The 20,477-nt window shown below is 30.6% G+C and overlaps 1 protein-coding gene and 1 long non-coding RNA gene across 3 annotated transcripts; both read right to left on the bottom strand.

Moving 5' to 3' along the window:
- Positions 1–7,398: 7,398 nt before the first annotated feature.
- LOC543655 (uncharacterized) lies at positions 7,399–10,537 on the bottom strand. Of its 2 annotated transcripts, none has more exons than XM_069289683.1 (8): positions 9,574–9,801; positions 9,078–9,277; positions 8,656–8,730; positions 8,503–8,577; positions 8,331–8,411; positions 8,170–8,244; positions 7,914–8,087; positions 7,399–7,680 (listed from the first exon to the last, which is right to left on the bottom strand). In XM_069289683.1, exons 2-8 carry the CDS (start codon positions 9,267–9,269, stop codon positions 7,645–7,647), a joined length of 708 nt encoding a protein of 235 aa, XP_069145784.1. In that variant the 5' UTR covers positions 9,270–9,277; positions 9,574–9,801; the 3' UTR covers positions 7,399–7,644. The 2 variants fall into 2 exon arrangements, with proteins under 2 accessions (XP_069145784.1, NP_001234463.1); NM_001247534.2 differs by lacking the exon at positions 9,574–9,801 and adding an exon at positions 10,311–10,537 and having other exon boundaries at positions 7,443–7,680.
- A 4,829-nt stretch (positions 10,538–15,366) lies between these two features.
- On the bottom strand, positions 15,367–20,334 carry LOC109121222 (uncharacterized). The gene is made up of 2 exons (XR_002028675.3): positions 18,821–20,334; positions 15,367–18,224 (listed from the first exon to the last, which is right to left on the bottom strand). It is a non-coding gene; the product is annotated as an uncharacterized lncRNA (long non-coding RNA).
- Positions 20,335–20,477: the final 143 nt, after the last annotated feature.

Below are 20,477 nucleotides of genomic sequence, written 5' to 3'. Positions count from 1 at the left end.
AGCACAAAGTTAATAAAGGCCAAAAATTGTTTGTACTATATAATGATACATCAAAAATTTAGTTCTTTATCAAATATTCAAATATAAAAATTATTTTTGACATTTTCAAATAAACATACATGATAACTAATAATAATAAAATATGAGATGTTTTCGTGATTATTTTAACATCATGCCAAACATATATATTCGAATTAAATAATTAATTTAATGATATTCTTTTTCTTTTTTATTTAAAAATCATTCAAGAAAATAGATTAAAATTATGAGTCTCAATATATTAAAATTTTATTACTGGTCCATCTGCAGATTAATTTTGAGTACACTTACAAATTTGTTTTATAGGTGTTTAACAAACAAAACCAATGACCTACTTGATAAAAATTAGAATGAATCATCTCATTCTTTACAAAATAATAAAAGGATAAAAAAAATTATGACTTTACATTTTACCTTTATATTCATTAAAATTAGGAGAACAATTTAGTATAGTAAGGAAAGAACTTTTTTTAAAACTAATTTATATACCTGATGGATGAATGTTTTATCTCAATAATGAGGATTTAAAAATATTAACAAAAGTTAATATCATATATATTGCAGTAATTTAACATAAGGCGGTTAAAATAATAATTTATATAACTTGCTTAAAATGATTTTAGTTGATGATAAAATAATAGTAATAAATAAATATATGTTTCTCAATTAATTAGATAATAATGACATGTATGTTTTGGGATTATACATAAAAAGAGAAATCAAATAAACTAGATACTTCAAAAATTAATTTTTACAATCCAAAAACAAAAGCAACACCATGAAATTTAAAAGTCTAAACAGAACAAAAAGGAAGGTCATAACATGCTCTGAATTTTTTGAAAATTTATTCTGGAAGAGCTTGCTCACTGGATGCATTGCTTATGAATTAGGCCTTTTGAGAATTGCAATTGTGATTGATATTGGATTTAACATGTTAACTAGTTCATTATCATATTCATAAGAATGTTTTTAAAATGTAGATCAATTGAATTTTGTTCAAAATTTTTCTATGTACAAGTCTAAAAAATGAGGTGTTCACACTAAGAAATACTGAATTTTACTTGTCTTTTAATTGTTTTACCAAAGTAGGACCATCATGTAGAAAATTAATCAAAAATGAAGTTCTTAATGTTAAAAACAAAATGCATTATTGATCTTCCTAATAAGATATCTATACCGAAACATGTATTATTTAGGATGCAAATTACAAATAAAATGCGACAAATTTATTGGTATATGACATGAGAGGGGAGAGAATTGAGGAGTGAATGAAATGAAGAATGTGTTATTGTTTATTTACTTAAGCCATTGACTTAGTTCTAGAAAAATCTTATGATTTATAGTTTCTAGAATTATCATGTAACTTATGCGGGAAATTTAGCCACTTGGAAAAATATTTTGACTAATTTAAAAATAGAATTTATAGAATTTTGAAATGAAATGTATATGAAATGACAACATATTATCCTTGATTGTCCTCAACTTCATATTTTTACATAATAGTAAAATATCAAATTTTGATCCGTCAACTTTAAATTTAAATCAAACTTATGTTAGTTCATTCTTCGAGTTAATACCACAAATGGTCACTCAACTATGCACTCTTCTCTCAGAAAGTCACTCAACTTTCAATTTTAACTCAAAAGTCACTCAAGTATGAACATTACTCTCAGAAAGTCACTTAACTTTGGAATTTGACTCTAAAGTCACTCAACTATCCACTCTTCTCTAGTAAAATCACTCAATTTATTTAATTATTTTTTAATTAATATTTGTTGATAATAATTATGTATATAACAAATTACAATATTGAAAAATGAAAAATACCATTTAAATTATTTAATGACCCGCTCTATTTGATTCGACCCACTAAAAATATAGTATTGACCCATTTTTTTATGAATCTTTCTCCTCTGTTTTTTTTCTAGTTCTCCATTGATGCTTCTTCTTACTCTTTTAGTAAATTTATTAACATTAGAATTTCTCCAATATTATATGCTTGAAATTTCTTCTGATTCGACCAAATAACATTGGATAACAAGCCCATCTTCTTAAATTCATAGGAACATAATCCATTAACCCGGATTATGAATTTTTGGAGATCAAGATCATTGGCGTAAAACCCGATGACTCAATTGAATTGACTCAATATTGTTGTCGTCTTCGTTAATGAAATTGCTCTGTTTTTTGCAACCCCAGATGTGTTCTTCACTTGCATTCACTTGATTATGGGTCGTGTCAAAAATGGTTGAATTGCATCCATAGCCATTGTTGAGTTTCAAAACCGAGATGTTTTCTTCAACAATGGTGTTTTTAAAAAGAACGAATTTTTGGGTAAAACAAACAAAATGTCGAAATTTGAGCTGATTTTGGACCTGTTAATGAGTTTTTTGAACAATTTCAGTTCTTGAACATTTACAGATTCAATTACATGAGCTACAATTAAATCACTCATGGATCTTGTTCCTTTTCTGAACAGAGTACCCATTCCTTGAAATGCATGTTGTTCAAATAATGTTTCTTCTTCCTCTTTTAGAAAGAAAAAAACGCAGAGGAGGAGGAGAAATAGTCATAAAATGGGTCAATATTATATTTTTAGTGGGTCGGATCAAGTGGAACGGGTCATTAAATGGTATTTTTTAAAAAAAAATTGATTTGTCATATAAATAATTAATATCAATAAATTTTAATTAAAAATAATTAAATAAATTGAGTGACTTTTTGAGAGAAAAGTAAATATTTGAGTGACTTTTGAGTTAAAATTCAAAGTTAGTTGACTTTTTGAGAGAAAAGTACATAATTGAGTGATTTTTGAATTAAAATTGAAAGTTAAGTGACTCTCTGATGGAAGAATACATAGTTGAGTGACCATCGGTGGTATTAACTCTTCATTTTAGGTTGATATGTATGAAATTAAATAAAAGTAAAAATTTGATTATATATTTTAATGAAGAATTGCTCATTTATAATCTAGTAAACATTTTTAGTTTACTTTAAATGCAAATGTAACATCCTATTCATTTTATTTGTAAAGTTACTTTGTGACATTTTTTAAAATATTATTTTTATAATATCACAACTAATTTTATTTATTCTTTAATTTCACTCAAATATATATTATTAATTTATTACATTTAATTATTTCTTTTTAGGTATATTAATTAGAGCAAAAATAAAATTAAATATAATTAACCATATTTTTTAAATAATGAATTTTTATAAAAGCTGATATTTGTAGTAAATATAATGAATAGAAAAAATATCAATAATTAAATTAAAATGATAATAAAATAGAGTAATGAGTAAATATCACAATAAGTCGTTAAAAATGAAGTAATAACAAAATGAGTTAATGATAATCATAATTACTAAAAATATCTCTAGAACTATTTAATTTTCTTGTTATTATTCTTGATAGATTTTTATTAGGGTGACGTTATATGTTAACCTTTTGATCATCATTCGCTTCATATATAGAAAGATGTTTCTAGAATTATTCATTGTTCTTGCTATTTTTCTTGATAGATTTTTGTTAAAATAAAATTATATTTTTATTCATGGTCGTCTTAAGTACAAATATATCATCTTATTCATTTTATTTGTAAAATAATTTTTAACATCTTTTCTTTATTTCAATCTAATATATATTATTAATTTTAAACACTTATTATTTTCAAGTATATTAATTAGAGTCAAAATAAAGATGAAAATAATTAATTCATAATGTATTTTTAAATTAAAGTAGGCATTTTTTATAAGCATAATGAATAGAAAAAATATTAAGAATTGAATTAAAGTAATAGTAAAATAGAGTAATGAATATATATTAGAATGACTCACAAAAGCAAGTGAAGTAATAACAAAATAAACTAATAGTAATAACAATAACTAAAGATGTTTCTAGAACTATATGACTTTCTTGTTATCATTCTTGATAGATTTTTGTTAGCGTAAAATTACATTTTTACCCTTGATCATTATTCACTTCATATATATGAAAGATGTTTCTAGAATTATTTACTATCTTTCTTAATACATTTTTGTTATAATGAAATTGATTTTTACCCTTGGTCGTCATACCACTGCACTCTTCTATATAATAGAAATTCAATGTAATGTTATTATTAATTTTAGGGAAAAGGGTCAAATATACCCCTAAACTTTTCGAAAAGGTTTAAATATGCCCCCCGTTTAAAGTTTGGTCCATTTATATCCTCGCCGTCCAATTATTGGTACAAATATGCCCTTATGGGCGTTAGTTGGCCACCTCAGAATATCCAGCGCATTTTACTTTTTTTAATTGCCCAAATGGATTTTCCACGTCATTTTAATATTACATCGTGGCATTTATATTACAAAAGAGAAAGGGTCAAATATGCCCCTAAAAATCTGACCCATTAAACCCTTTTATTACCCATATTTTATGGTTCAATTATACTCCTCTTTTAAATAACTTATCCTACCCATATCCGACCCAAAACCCATATCCCTTTTCCCCCAAAACAAATCCCTAATTTTGCTAAACTTCCTTTTCCCCCATGTTCAGGTTTGGTGCGTATGAGGACAAAGGAAATTAGCGATTTGTGTTCTTGGGGGAAATTAGCGATTTGTGTCCTTTAGGAAATTAGCGATCCCATGTTCAGGTTTGCTGCATATGAGGACGAAGGAAATTAGCGATTTGTGTTCTTGGGGGAAATTAGCGATTTGTGTCCTTTAGGAAATTAGCGATCCCATGTTCAGGTTTGTTGCGTATGAGGACGAAGGAAATTAGCGATTTGTGTTCTTGGAGGAAAAGAAAGTTTAGGAAATTAGGGATTTGTTTTGGGGGAAAAGGGATATGGGTTTTGGGTCGGATATGGGTAGGATAAACTATTTAAAAGAGGGGTATAATTGAACCATAAAATATGGGTAATAAAAAGGTTTAATGGGTCGAATTTTTAGGGGCATATTTGACCCTTTCTCTTTTGTAATATAAATGTCACGATGTAATATTAAAATGACATGGAAAATCCATTTGGGCAATTAAAGAAAAGTAAAATGTGGTGGATATTTTGAGGTGGCCAACTAACGCCCATAAGGGCATATTTGTACCAATAATTAGACGGCGAGGGTATAAATGGACCAAACTTTAAACGGGGGGGCATATTTAAACCTTTTCGAAAAGTTTAGGAGCATATTTGACCCTTTTCCCTTAATTTTATTACACTTATTTATTTTCAAGTATATTAGAGTCAAAATAAAAATGAAAATAATTAATTCATAATTTATTTTTATATTAAAGTAGACGTTTTTTATAAGCATAATGAATAGAAAAAATATTAAGAGGTAAATTAAAGTAATAGTAAAATAGAGTAATGAATAGATATTACAATGACTAACAAAAAAAAAGTGAAGTAATAACAAAATAAATTAATAGTAATAACAATACCTAAAAATGTTTCTAGAACTATTTTATTTTCTTGTTATCATTCTTGTTATATATTTTTTTAGCGTGAAACTACATTTTACCCTTAATCATTATTCACTTCATACATACAAAGATGTTTCTAGAATTATTTACTATCTTTCTTAATACATTTTTAATAGAATGAAATTATATTTTCACCCTTAATCGTCCTACCACTTCACTCTTCTATATAATAGGAAAATATATATATATATATATTATTTTTTTCTTGTAACAAAGAGATAAGACAAGAATGAGTGAAAAGAAAAATATTATACTCTATTTTCTCGTCTAACTTTCTTCTTAATTTTAGTACAATATTTTTTTTTGTTATTTTAACGTTAATATTCATTTCATAACATGTTATCAGTATCGAGTTCTGATCAAACTCATCATCTCTTGGATGTGTTTATCCTCTTCATTAGAAGAATGTATGTTATAGATTCAGTCAGCTAAACTCCATCAAACTCCTCAATCAATATCAATAAGATGTCATGACCGCTTAGGCTAGATTTACTTTGATTTGAATGTAAACTAAAATAAGCGGCGTTTTCTTTTAAAAGTTAATCTCAGTATCGATGCTATGCATACTTTTATATGAATTTTACTGCGTATATATTATATTACTCCCTTGTGACTATGCTCACAACTCAAAAGAAAAATTGAATAATTCCACCAATCAATTACAAACAAAAAGAAAATTTTCGACTAACTAGATTATTAATATTTAATTCTATGTCATATATTCTCATTCCGTCAATAGATATTGATTTGCTACAGTAATAGACTAAATGATCTACATAATATATTCCAAATTTATCATATTAACATTTACAATAAGCCCATTTTTGTGTGTATAAAGATTATACATTAGATAGAAATATACACTTCATAATAGAAAAAAATATGGCTACTTTTTGTTTCTCTACTTCAATGATAAGCTAACAAAATATTTTTACATTTTGATAAGCTTCCTTCATAATAATAATTACATTAATTCTAATTTGTATATATCTGCAAAAACAGTAATGCTAATTTTAAGAGTTGGCAAAATATTTTATTGACATATTACGTACATGTTGTTGAAACAATATAACTTACAGACTTTATTAGATTCAATTATCAAGTATTTATTTAATTTTTAAATTTTAAAGTATCATTTTATTCATTGCAATAACTAGTAACAATAATAATTTATTACAAGATATATATAAAATAAGTTATGACAATAATATGCATAAACAAAAAATTTATACAGTACGTATCATAAGATATTCAAGAAACAAAACTATGACGACATTATTTTTATATTATTTAAATCTAAGAATAGCTAGAAGAAACTTGTTATATTCCAAAACTAATATAACTATGTAAATAATAACAGAATCAGATATATTAAATACTTATGAAGTGAACTAACTAAAATTTAAATAGATGAGTAAAAATCAACATGTGACTAAATACATGTGTTTATTATGTATGCAGAGGCGGACCCACGTGGTGTCCGCCGGGTGGTCGAGCACCCATTAATTTCGTTACGGAATATATATATATTTATGTAGAAATTGGGGTATCTGTATATAATTAATATAGAGCACTCAACGAATAATTGGCCCAATGACTTCTGGTTGTGTACTTAAAACTTTTTTAGTGTTGTTGTACGAAGGTTCGAATCTCATTGTTAACACATATTTTTTATATTTTCACTTTAAAGCACCCACAACTCACATATTTTTTATATTTTCACTTTAAATTCCTAGATCCGCCACTGTATGTATGAGATATAAACTTAATTCATTTGAAAATAAATTGAAGGTTAGTACTAATTACATATTACGGAATAAAATTAACCCTCTGCTTTCAATATGATATTCCCGAATACCGAAGTTATCCAAAATATAGAAAAACACTGCTTTTACAATTGAACTGATAGCATACAGATTCTTTATCTTATTAGTTTATATATAATATAGAATCTTTTATTATTTAACGTTGATAACAAGATCTACAAGACTTAAAAACACATAATTTTAACATATAGTAAACAACAAGGTGTAATTCCACCACAATTTGTTGCACAAACTGCTAAAATAACTTATAACAACTTATTCTGGTGATCTGGGAATTGGGAAATGTTCTTGAGCAGCATCAGACCTTTATCAGGACGCTTTGTCCTTTGGCGATGACGGAAGCAACTGCACGAGAAAAATTAAACAACTCAGTACCAGAGACGTGGGCTTCTAGCTAGCTCGATTCCAATTGGCTACAGATATGGAACGTGCATCTAACTCACATGTCATGTACTTAACCGAAGCTTGGGGTGCACCCCTTTGTAACTCTTTTATCTTTTCATTTCTACTTAACTTAAAAAACATAGGTGATCGATGAAAAGACGAGTGCAGAACTTGTAGTAAGTACTAATACACACCTGATAACATGAAATCAGCGAGCTAACGAAGCCAAAGGCTCCCGTTACACGAGGGGTGACTTTCTTGGGTGCCAATTGAAGTAATCCAACAGCAACCACTATATCTGTGCCTGCCTTAATCAGGGCTAGGGATCTCTCATTCGACTTTTGAAGCTTACTTCGATATTGCTCATTCTGCAATAACCATATATGGATAACAATCTACAAGCAGAATTTTCAATAGTAAACAAGCGAAAAATGGTTGAAATTCCCAAACCATATATTTATCAGTATTCTTTAGTTCCTTTTCTAACTTTTTCATTGATGATGAAAGCCTTCCAAGTTCTCCAATCTGGTTTAAGTAACAATGAACAAAATTAGTGGCATAAAACCAAATATTAGGAGCGATAAATCCAATTTACCAATGAGGGTAATTACCTCCACCAAGGCGGTACAAATTGAGGATCCCATCCAACTAAAGAAAGAGATTCTGCCAATCAACTCCGTTTGTTCTTTGTTCTATATAAACAAAAGAAAGAGCGTGAGGATATTTCATCTTCGTTATCTTCATAACAAATTTCGGGATTAATGATACAAAGTAATTTGATACCTTGTAAATGCCTGACCTTCCAAGCCAGACAAATTGATCCAGAAACAAATAAGTTGATAGTAATGCATTTTTAGACTGAAATCAAGACGTTTGTTAGCAAGGAAACACAAGAACTAACAAGAAACCGAAAGGATAAATTGTTAGATTCTTTACCTTTCCCAACAAGATGAGTGGAAGTGGGGTTCCTGGAGCATTTGGGCTAATAAGAGCATGAAGATCATTGATAAACTGTAGCACAGCATAATAAAATGAGGCGTATTGTATGAACGTGGAAATGAGAATTCGGAACAGAAATTTTGCTACACCTAAAACAGACCACCATATTGTTGTTAAAACAAGAATTTCTCTTATCATGAAAATCCATTGTCGAAAGACATAATTAAATAAATGAAAGTCTGTTATCTCTAATAGTTTTAAGTTTTAAGCTTTTAGATAAGATGGTCACACACTTCAACATGGTACCACCAAATCAGACAAAGGTCTTGGGATCAGGTCGTACATGAGGTGGTGTATTGAAAGACATAATTTAAGTAGATAAAAGAGATGGTCACGCATTTCAACATCACATTCCCGACCTTGAAAAGACGGAACAATTTCCTTGCTAAACTAGTGGATTTATCAACATTTTGCGCAGTCCCGGGCTGTCCATCACTCAGGAATTTTGCACCATATTGTATAGCCCTGCATATCTTGTCTCTTGCTTCTGCTTTGTTCAAATACAACACTGCAAGTGCAAGCTCAGCGCGTGCGACATCTAAGGTGCTCATTTTAGATACTGCAAAATCATAAAAACACATGATTGATATAATAAGTGGATGACCACAAAACTAATCGTAATGCACATGTTTCAAAAGTTATATAGCCACACAAACGTATCACATGCTTCAGATCATAACTTTCAAAAGCTTCTTAAACTCGGTGGCGATTCAAACTATGTGACATAATTTGGAAGGAAGTGAATACTCAAATGACACCAATGATTGAGATCAGAATTAAGTAAAGAACACTGACTGTAGGAGAAAGAGGGAAAATGAAACACTACAAAGCCCTTAGGCTAATGAGGTAACTCACTTTTCTTACAAAGCCTCAAGAATCGAATCCTCACCAACAAGCTGAGAGTTCAAATAGTCAACCAACTATGATTTTCTAATTTCAACTAATCAAGTAAGGACTCCGTAATTTCAACAAGGTGAGTTCAGGTAGTCTACTTAAAACTACTCACTCTTTCCCAATTTAAGTCTTTTACATTTTTTTTGGTCTATCCCAAAAAATAATCTCTTTCTATGTTTAGTCAAATTCAATACCATAAAATTCAAAAATCTCATTTTATTATTTGGGAAAATGCACACGTATCCCCTCAACCTATGCCCGAAATCTTAGAGACACACTTATACTATAAGATCCTATTACCCTGAACTTATTTTATAAGTAATTTTCTACCCTTTTCGGCATACGTGGTATTAGATTGAAAAAAAATCAATCAGTGCTGGACCCATCAAAAAGGGGTAGAAAATTATTAATACAATAAGTTCAGAGATAATAGGAACTTAGTATAGTATAGCACAATTGCGTCTTTGATATTGCAGACATAGGTTGAGGGCTCTTTGTTATTTCTTAAAAATTAAAACTGATTGGGACAGATCAGGGAGCACATAAAGATCCAACCTTTTGACAGGGAAAAAAAGTCAAATTTCATATATTTGATGGTTTTTATCCCAACAAAAATATAAATTTCACTTAACAAAAGTGAACACCAAAAAGAAAATACATAAAAATTCAAAATTTATATCCACAAGACAAGAACATACCAGATGAGGAGAACACTTGTAAGGAGAGTTGGTCAATTTTGCAGAGCTCTTGGAAAAGGCATATAAGCAAGAAAATATATGAAAAAACAAATGAAGAAGGAGCAAAGTATTGTATGTGAAATATAAAATACAAATGTAGAGTGATTGTGTCTGAACTTTCCTCTTATTGTAGTCTTATGTTCATGATTGATAGAGGGTATGATTGGGAAACAATTTCTGATGATAAGGCCTTGGTTGGTCCTCACTTTTTCATTTTTGGATTTTTTATATATATATTTTTTAATTTTTTATTCGGTGTTTGGTACGTATAAGAGAGCTCGATTTAATTTGAGCTTGGGTTGGTTCAACCTTTCTACTTTAGCTTCTTTTTTTTTTTTGATAAATTACACAAATTACATAGTAAAATTACAGTATATCTCTTAAAAGTTTATAATTACAGAATTCTCTCAAACAGATATAATAATATAAGCGTTAATACATTAAAATCGCCAAAATCAAAGCGTTCATACAATAAAAAGAGAATTGGATATATTAATGACATTTTTGACTTGAGAGAAAAATGAGGAATTTTGAAAAAATTTAAAACTTCTTGAGGATAATGGTAATAAGTAAATTAAAGTGTGGGAATTTTGTAATTAATCTTTTTTGGTTTTTTATTTCTTATTTAGTGCTTGATATTCATATTGGACTTGACTAATTCAAATTTGTACATTTCAGAGTTTATTTTTTCTTGTGGATTGAATTAGATTAATTATTTAAATCAAATAAAAATAAATTTAATTAAGAGGGACTTTAAAAAATGATTATAGTTTTGGCTTAATTAGAGATTTGTAGCTATAATTTACTTAATTAGTATCCATAGCTACATGTTTAGGGAGGAGAGAGGCTAGCAAGACTAGGAGATAGAAGAGAGAGGCGAGCAACATCTGTGGATCTGTGAGAAGAGGGGTTGAATATATGTTGTATCACAAGTACAAATGATATAATTGATTTGTATATTAGTAAATACAATTGTATAAAAAAACTATTGTATTTAGCTACATGTTGGGAGGATAGAGGATAAAGGCGAGCAAGATTGAGTTTATTTTTTCTTTATTATTTTATCTTTTACTTTTACTATTTGATATTCGATATTTATATTACAATATAATTATTTTTAATTTGTGTCTTGTAGCACAGCACCCTGTTGGTCGTGGTGACACATCCAACAATATTTTTTCATATCGAATTACAAACCCAAACTTTTCATCACAATCTGTTTTCGTTTGTTTCCTTCGATATAGCTTATGTTCCCTTCTTTTGGTCACAAAAAATTAGTTTTTTTCATCTTTTGAAAGGAAATATAACTTCCGCAAAAGCATTTGCAAAGAAATTTTGATTGGATACGTAATATTGGAAAAATAATAGAAATCTCATCTTTGAGTTCTCTTATTATACCATTATTCTCTATTAGTTTTATAAATTTTCAAGATTTTTCATTTTCACACATCACATTAATTTATCAACACATCAAATTAATGTATCTCGCACATCACATTAGTGTATCGTGTATAAAATATACACCAGATTAGTGTATCATGTATAAAGTGTTGTTTTATTTTAAAAATACTATTGGTTTAAAAAATGGTGTGAAGATGACTAGGTTTCGAAAAATAGATTAATCTTATTATTTAAGAAAAATTAACTTTCCAAATTACGGAGTCGCTACTTGATTTTGATAAAATCAAGAAAAAAAAATTCAAAGTATTCAAAACAGATAAAATCAATTGAAAAAAGGTGAAGTTCAATGTACATCCGAGAAGGTGTTAGGCCCTCGGGATGCCCGCTAACTCGCAATTGACTGGCGATTTGACTAAATGACTTTTAAAATAAAAATTTTAACTAAGTAAAGAGAAAATTTATTTTAATATTTTTATTTCATTTTTACTTCTAAAGGGAAATATTTAGAGGGACTTAATTTAAGGAAAACTAAATGGTGATAAAAGTAAATAAAACAAAAATAGTAAACTTTAAAATAATGAAAAATGGCTACCCTTTAGAAGATTATTAAAATTCTACCAAAGTATTAAATAATTCAAACAAATAAATAATAGAGAGAAAAATATTTGAACTTGGGCTTGGTTGCCCAAATTCATTCATTTCGGCTTTGGCCCACTTGTCCTAAACTAATTCTTACAAGGGAAAATTACATGGGATGACAAACATTCATAGCTAATTATATTATAGGGGTTTAGTTTAATTTATTTACCTTATATAAAATCATAGTTTATTTTTGTTTGCTATATTTAATGGGGTCCACAACCTATTATATAACCAATGGTATAAAAACATTATTTTCAAATTTTATATATAATTATACACAAAGCAATTTTCTCTCTCCTTGTCACATTCCAAATTTTTCTCCTACATTTAATACTCCAGCTATCTGGTTTAAAATTCAAATTGTTGTCCAAAATTAGATTACTCCCTCCCGAAGTTGAAGTTCCCTCCCGAAGTTGAAGTCAATTTCGTAAGTACTCCTTAATTTTAGTTGTTTACCTCTTTTTTTTTTTTACTTATTCAAAATTTGTATATGTGTTCTGTTTAATTTTTTTTCCATATATTTTGATGAAATAATCAATTTTTTGTTCTTGATAGATCTAAAATTGGTCACACAAAGGATGAATCATCTTCATCTTTGAGGATTACCAGAGGTATTCCTTTGCATGTCAATGTTGTTGACATTTTACCATCGTTTTCGATGGGGTTAACTCAAGATTTTGGGTTTGATGTAGGGTCATTGGGAAAATCAAATCAAGTTATACAAGAACAAACAATGGAAAAGCTTAGATCAAAGGAAAAAAACGACCCTACGGCAGTTCAACAAGCTATTAACAATGCCAAAGCTAGAGGCATTAAAATAGTACAAGGAAGAAGAAAGAGGAAAGCTGTAAATATTGAATCAGAGGAAAATGCTTCTGAAGTTGTCTGATCTGAAGAACATAATATTCATGAGGTACTGTATTAAAACACAAAGTTAGATACAATTTTTTGGTTAATTAGATGTCAATATACAAAAAATATTACTTAAGTATTGTATATAGTATAATTGCATGTTTAGTAATTGTATATAGTATATTGCATATTTATGTTATTTTTGTTTTTTGTATATATATACAAAAAAGTAATTGAACTTAGTTATACAGATGATTTTTTTTTATATATATGATTAGAGTTTGTATATTCTATTAGTTATATACAAATTATTGAAGTTAGTATATATTAAGTTTATATACATATACAAAAATTGATATGTACATGTCTGTTTTAATAGCTGGTAGTAGGGAATTGTATATGAAAGGCTCATTATTTTTTTTGATATACATATGTACACAAAGTAATTGGATTTAGTTATATAGATGGGAAAATATCATATGCGATTATAATTTGTATATTGTAGTAGTTATATACAAATTATTGAAGTTAGTATATATTAACTTTATATATTATTGGAGTATATAAAAAGTCATTTAGAAACTTGTATATAATGTCACATTTAACTAATATATTCATGTACATATATAAATATACAAAAAAGGTAAGTTCATATATATATATACAGATTTTTTTTTGAATTTGAACGTTTAGCTTAAAAAAAGGGACGTTTCCCTAAAATTGTGGCATTATCTAAATTTATTGTTAGCATATTTAACGCTTCAGTTACAAACCACTTTTTAAAATATAATTGTATAAATAAAAAAAAAACATTATATACAAAATTAAAGATACCTAAAATAACTAAACTATACCCATATAAAGTAATTAGGTAAACTATACCCATATAATGTTATTTAATCTAATATGTTTGCCATATATGAAATTTTCCCTTCTTATAATTGGGCCCTCTTTAAAACCTGCAGAAACAAATGGCCTTTGGGCCTGTTAATAAAAAGGGCTGAAGGGCCCTGGTCCAATTCCTGAAAAGAGACATAAAGTGTACAAACAATGTATACTATTGTATACGATGCATATTCAATCCATTTTTGGACTTTTTGAGCGTTTCATTTGTTCGAATACGCATTTCTCACTATTCACCCTGTATTTCCCGCATCGTTTCTATGTATTTAGACCTGTATCATTTTTAACCTGTTTAACAAATGTATATCGCTGCCCAAAAATGTATACCACTGTATACAGTCTGTATCCTATGCACGTATTCATTGCCTATTCCCGTGTTTTATCTGACTTTGACATCCCTATACGCTAACATGCAATTCATATTTTTTACTCCTATTTGTGGTATAGCGTATCTGTATATCAGCCTGTTTTTCAACTTTCGAAAGTTGAAAGCTCCTTTTCAGCAGTGTATATCAACCCAGATTTCGATTTTTTCTTCCTGTACGCCTTTCAACCTGTGTATCAGTGTATAAAAAATGTATACAATATGTATACTGCTGCTCAAATCTGCAGATTTGATTTTCCAGCAACACATTTGCTGATTCTTCCGACCTGTAAATTAATTTCCAGCAGCTAATTTTTTGTGTTCAACCTGTATGCCAGTTTTGAGGGGGTCTACGACTCGAGAAGGATGTTTTGAGCCTTCATGGCTCAAACAAAGGATGCAAGGAGGAAAATGGAGTCCCAAAACGGACTTGAGAGGAGTTTCACAAAAGAAAAAAAAAACAAAGCAAAACATTAGATAGAGAAGAAAAAAAAAGACATGGGATAGAATGAATGAATTAACAAGAGAAAGCATCTATGAACAAGTGAAGAGTTATTCAAACACTTGCAAAACCACAACAAAGAGATCCTTGAATAAGGCATGTATATATGCTTGGACACCAGGACTGTCATGGCAAAGATGACCTCAAACATGCAATACTTTTCAGAAGAATGATAAAATAGACATAATGGACAATTCTTCAAGATAGCAAAATAAGAACTTCATGTGAGGATATTTTTTTTTTTAAAAAAAGGAAACGGTAAGCAATTGTGTCATCAGCTAAACATTACTATTAAGTGTTGACACCCAATTTTTGACCTGCTCCGGTATGATTTAATTAGCGAGCTTCATGAGTTTCCCAAATCACTTAAAATTAATTAGTTTTATAATTTTGCGAAATATAACGATACAATGTTTACATAGTTGTGTATATAGCCGGTATATCTTGTGTATATTCGAAACCAGCCCACTCCATTGGCCCACTCCACTTCTACTTCCAACCCCAGGCCCAAATTCCCTTTCAACCCAAAAATTCCGGCCCAACCCTCTTTAATCTTATAACCCGACCCAACCCCAAACTCCCTTCCCCTTTTTGACCCGCCCGTCCGACCCAAATCCCACTTTCTTCTTCCCCCAACACCACGCGATTCCCTCTCCCCCAACAGAAACCTCCCCCCACGCTGAAACCCAACAAAACCCAGAAACCCACGCGCAAAATCCCCAACGAAAACCTTCCCTCCCACGCTCTCCCTCTCCTCTCTCCTCTTCGCGTTCCTTCTCCCTTTATCGCGCGTGAAGGAACATTTTGTGTCGTCTTCCTCTGCGACTCGTACAATAGTACGCTCGCGCAGGCCTGGCAAGCGAGAAAGCTGGAAAATATTGTCGTTGGTGGCGAGATTGAGCCACGTCGCTTGCCAAGGACGAAGAACTCATCTCGATCGTCCACCTCACCTCCCAATCGTTGGGAATTTGGCATCTAAAAGGGCATATTCTTCAGCTTTGGAGAGGGATTGGAATTTCAAATTCGAATGGGCCGAAGTTAGTCCACCAGGCCTTCCCCCGAAAATCCTAATTGTTTTCTTCTATTTAAACCCCCAGACCCTTCAGTAAAAAAGGTTGGACGTTTTTTGGTTGAGAAATTTTCAGAGGTTAGCAATTTTTTGGTTGAAAATTTTCAGAGAGGGAAAATTTGGTTGGGATTTTCGGGTTTGAAAAATTGAAAAAAAAAATAAATCGAAATCTTGGTCTAGTCTATTTTGCTGCGTAAGAAGAGAAGGAGGATCTACGGAGATATTTTATTTTCTTCACTGTTGGTTTTACAAGAACGGAGGAAGTCGAAACCTTAGAGAGGAACAGTCGGTCTCATTAACAAGTGTTCGACTGTTTGTTCCGTCGAATCGTCGTAGTAAATCTCAGTGCGTCTCTTTCGTTGGGGGTGGAAGCTGTTCGCGATCGTGTGGTGGAATAGCTCGCACCAGCTCGTCGTCGTCCTCAGTTCGCTGCTTTCAGAGAGGTAACCCCCTCCACTCCTTGCTATCTCTTCGTTTCCTCTGTTTTCGAATAGTTTTCTGTCGCTTTAGTACTCCATGAGTTACTGCTGGTATGTCTGCTGTTTTTCTGAATCGTTTGGATCAAGTCTGTTGAAACGCTAGTTATTTTGAGCCACTTTGTTGTATCTGCGATTCGTTAGCGATTTCATTGTCTACCACGTTATGGTTTTCGACTTTGCCTCCTCATGACGATCTTTGTTGCTTTCGTGCATCTTGAGATTAATTTTTGTTAGCTCTCATATTAGAGTTGCTTGTTTGAATATTCCTCATCTGTTTTATACTATTCTGGTATGCTTATGGCTTCTAGTTATGGATGTATTGTTTTTGTGTAGTAAATTACTGCAAAAAGAGCCTTAGTCATAAGTATAAAGTATGTATCACGAATTTTGTTTCCTTTTCCTTTTCGAGCACCTAGGCACTGATTATTGGCATAAATTGAGCTTTGTTTGCTTTATTGAATTTAATTCGAGTGGAGGTTCCTAATTTCGTGTCAAATTGTTTTGAAGTCATTCGTCTTCCTCTTTAACCACGTATCTCTAGTTAATTCATTTCTATCTCAGTCTCTTGCCATTACGAATATTATTATTATATCCCTCAAGGTGCTAATTCGTTTCCATTGTTTGGTTGCATGTGAAATCCCTTTCGAGTCCATTTTGGGACTCCATTCCGTTCTTGCATTTTGGGAGAGTCATAAAGACTCACAAATTTCCTTCATCGAGTCAAGCCTTGAAATCGACGAAGAGATGCCGAAGATTGAAGGACTTGAAGATAATCAATTAGAAATTTCCTTATTTTACATTCCTTGTATTTTATTTGTAATGGGCCTAAGCCCTTATCGTTTTCTTTACTTCATATTTACTTTGTATTATTATTTGTTTAGTTAGGACAGGTACAAAAATGGGTCAAACACCCAAAAGCAGCTGGGTCCAAGATTCAGTCAACGCGAACAGAACTCGAACTTGGACCCGAATCTCTCTCCCCCTCTCTCTCTCTATCTCTTTTACTATTCGTTTTACATGTCTGCGTGAATGTCGTTAGTTAGGGTTAGAAACTCCGAATCCCCATCGAACGCCTTTTTATTTTATCAAACTTAAAAAATTACAATCGAATCTTAAAACGATAAATATTGTAAAATTCATCTGGATAAAGCCTTAAGTTCAACTTTGAGACATTTGCAAAATCGCAAGATAAACAATAAATATTTCAAAACTTGTTAATTCGCCTAAGTAATTTTCCAATAAGTTCAATAAAATAGCAAAAGTTAAAACAAAAATAGTCAAATAGTTAATCGTCGGAAAATCGTAAGTTAGCGGAGTGTCTTAGGTGTCTTACACCTTCCTAAGACACTAATAAGAATCCTGAACCCCTTAAAAAGTTTTTTTTCAAAATGATTTTTCTGTTTAAGTTGTTTTGGAAATAAGTTTTCTTGATTTTTCTTAAAAATTTAGTGGCGACTCCTAAAAGTCGAAAATAAAACAAACTCTTTTTGAAATCTTTATTTTTTCGATAAAACATTAAGTATTAATCAATTCAGTACTCAAAGAATATAACACAGTCAAATCCTCAAACTCTCCTCATACTCAAGTAGCAGCAAGAGACATATGCAGCAACACCCGAACGAATAACCAAAACATTTTAGCTTCTTCTCTAAGGCCATAACAACTGATAAAAAAACAAAAGCTAACGTAAATGACTAGCTAAAATTTCAACCAGTAGCTTAAGTACATTACACTTGAACATACAACCTAAACAACAGCTATCGAAACAACACCATGAAACTAAGGCCAAAACAGTGGCTACGCGATTTGCTTGATAGCAAAGAAAGCGTATTACAGATTCGCAAGAGGTTTTCGGGGAGAGAAGAGAAAGCAAAAATAAACAGAGAATAACATACTTGATCACGATTATTCCATGGTCTAAACCAATGCAACAATGGATACAAGACACAATCATTGAACCATATTAACTCATAGGAGTAAATCACGGCATTCGCATATCTTTACATTAAACTAGAAACACAATATGATCCAAAAAAAAACATAAAAAATCTGCCTACAAACAGCTTCAAATGAAACTTAAACAAGGCTGAAGCATATCTGTCATTATCAACAGCAAATCAATCACACCAAGCAACCTTTCGAAGAAGAGTATATAAGTCGAAACGAGTAAGCAAAACAGTAACGCAACCAAAGGAAACAACAACGAACATCACATTGCATTCAACACTGAAGTCAGACATAAATAAAAGGAAGCATTACCTTTCTCCGTGCAGCGACTGAGACTTTGCAAGCAAAGGAAACGACCTTCCACAACCACAATGGAGGCCTGATAACTTCGACGAGCTCCGGAGACAATGAAGGAATAGGAATGGAACGAGGAAGGGATTAGACTTTAGATTGAATAGAAACTAGTTCCAATCGTTAAGGGCCTTAGCTTCAGCTTCGAATTTGAACTTTGTAGGTTGCTTTTAATCTCTGTTATATGAACTCCCTCGAAAATTCTGCCTTAACTTTCTTCAAAAAATTTCGACTATCTTTGTGTTCTTGTAACAATAAAATTTCAGCAAAAAAAAAACCTCCCGGAACAGTGGGGAAATGGCAATATATATAGCCATTTCTCCAGGGTGGAGAGCGGGGAAAAACGGAAGAAGGTTTGGGGCAAATTCGCGATTTCACGTCCCAATTTGAAATTCAAAAAAACCTAACCGGATAAGGTTGAAACGGAATGGTACAAATTTGTACTATTTCAACGGAATGAAGAGAATAGCGGTCCGATTTGAGAGAAAGGACGAGAGGGGAGAGGAGATTTCGACACCTCGCTGCGCTCTTGTACCAATCTCTGCCCTCTCTGAAAAACGTACGAAACGTAGTGGAGTTGATGAGATAGGGGACGATTCACGCGCAAAATAGAGGGAAGAACAGAGAGGAAGGCGCCCCTCTTTTTTTTTTTTGAAGTTCTGCGCGGCTGTTGAACGCAGAGAGGAAGAGGGAGAATCGGGTTTGGGTTGGGTTAAATTTGGTGGGTCGGGTAGGAGGAATGGGCTGCAAAAAGAATTGGGGCTGGCTGGAAATTAAAGGGAAAATGAATTGGGCCTGGGAATTATGTATGCTTCGTCTGATTCAAAATTATGAGTGTTTATTAGGGGTGTCAAATGGGCGAGTTGGGCTGAAATTGAAAATATTAAAAGATTTAATTACTTGAGTGAATCCTTTTTTATAAATAATTATTATTTTTAGCTATACTCTTTAATTATTACTATTTATAGCAATATAAATGATATTATAAGATTTTTTTGTCGCTCGCTCTTTCTCTCTTTTCTCTGTCAATTTTTTTCTTTTTGTTGCTCTTCCTCTCTTGCTTTCTTTTTATTATTTTTTCTCTGTTTTGCTTTCTTTTTTGCTGCGCACTCCCTCTCTTTCTGTTTTTTTTCCCTTTAGTTTCTCTCTTTAATTTTTTTCGTAGAATAGTGAATAATTCGTAGAATGAATAAAACTTTTATCAATAATTAATTAATTAAAAAATAATTTATTGTAACAAATGAAGACACATAATAAATTGAAAATGAATTAAAAATGTATCACAGACATATTAAAGTTGAATTAAAAATGTATCATACAAATAACTATAGAGTAAATTAAACTTGTATTAATAATGAATTAAACAAGTAATCCAATAGTAATAAATAAATCAAAACATTGCAAAATAAATTAAATTGTTTTAAAATTGTATTACACAATATTAAAGTTGAATTAGAAGAGAATTTAGAATGAATAAAAAATGTAAACTAACAAAAGACAAGATAATGATCTATAAATTGAATTAATCTCATATCATCCATGAATAAAACTTATATCATATGCATTTTATAGATTACTTTTGCTTTTTTCACTATAATAATCAATTAATTAGACAAGT

The sequence above is a fragment of the Solanum lycopersicum genome, chromosome 10, assembly GCF_036512215.1.
Source record: "Solanum lycopersicum chromosome 10, SLM_r2.1".
NCBI lineage: Eukaryota > Viridiplantae > Streptophyta > Magnoliopsida > Solanales > Solanaceae > Solanum > Solanum lycopersicum.
Note: the sequence above shows the minus strand (reverse complement) of the source record. Positions and strands in the feature narration are given on the sequence as shown.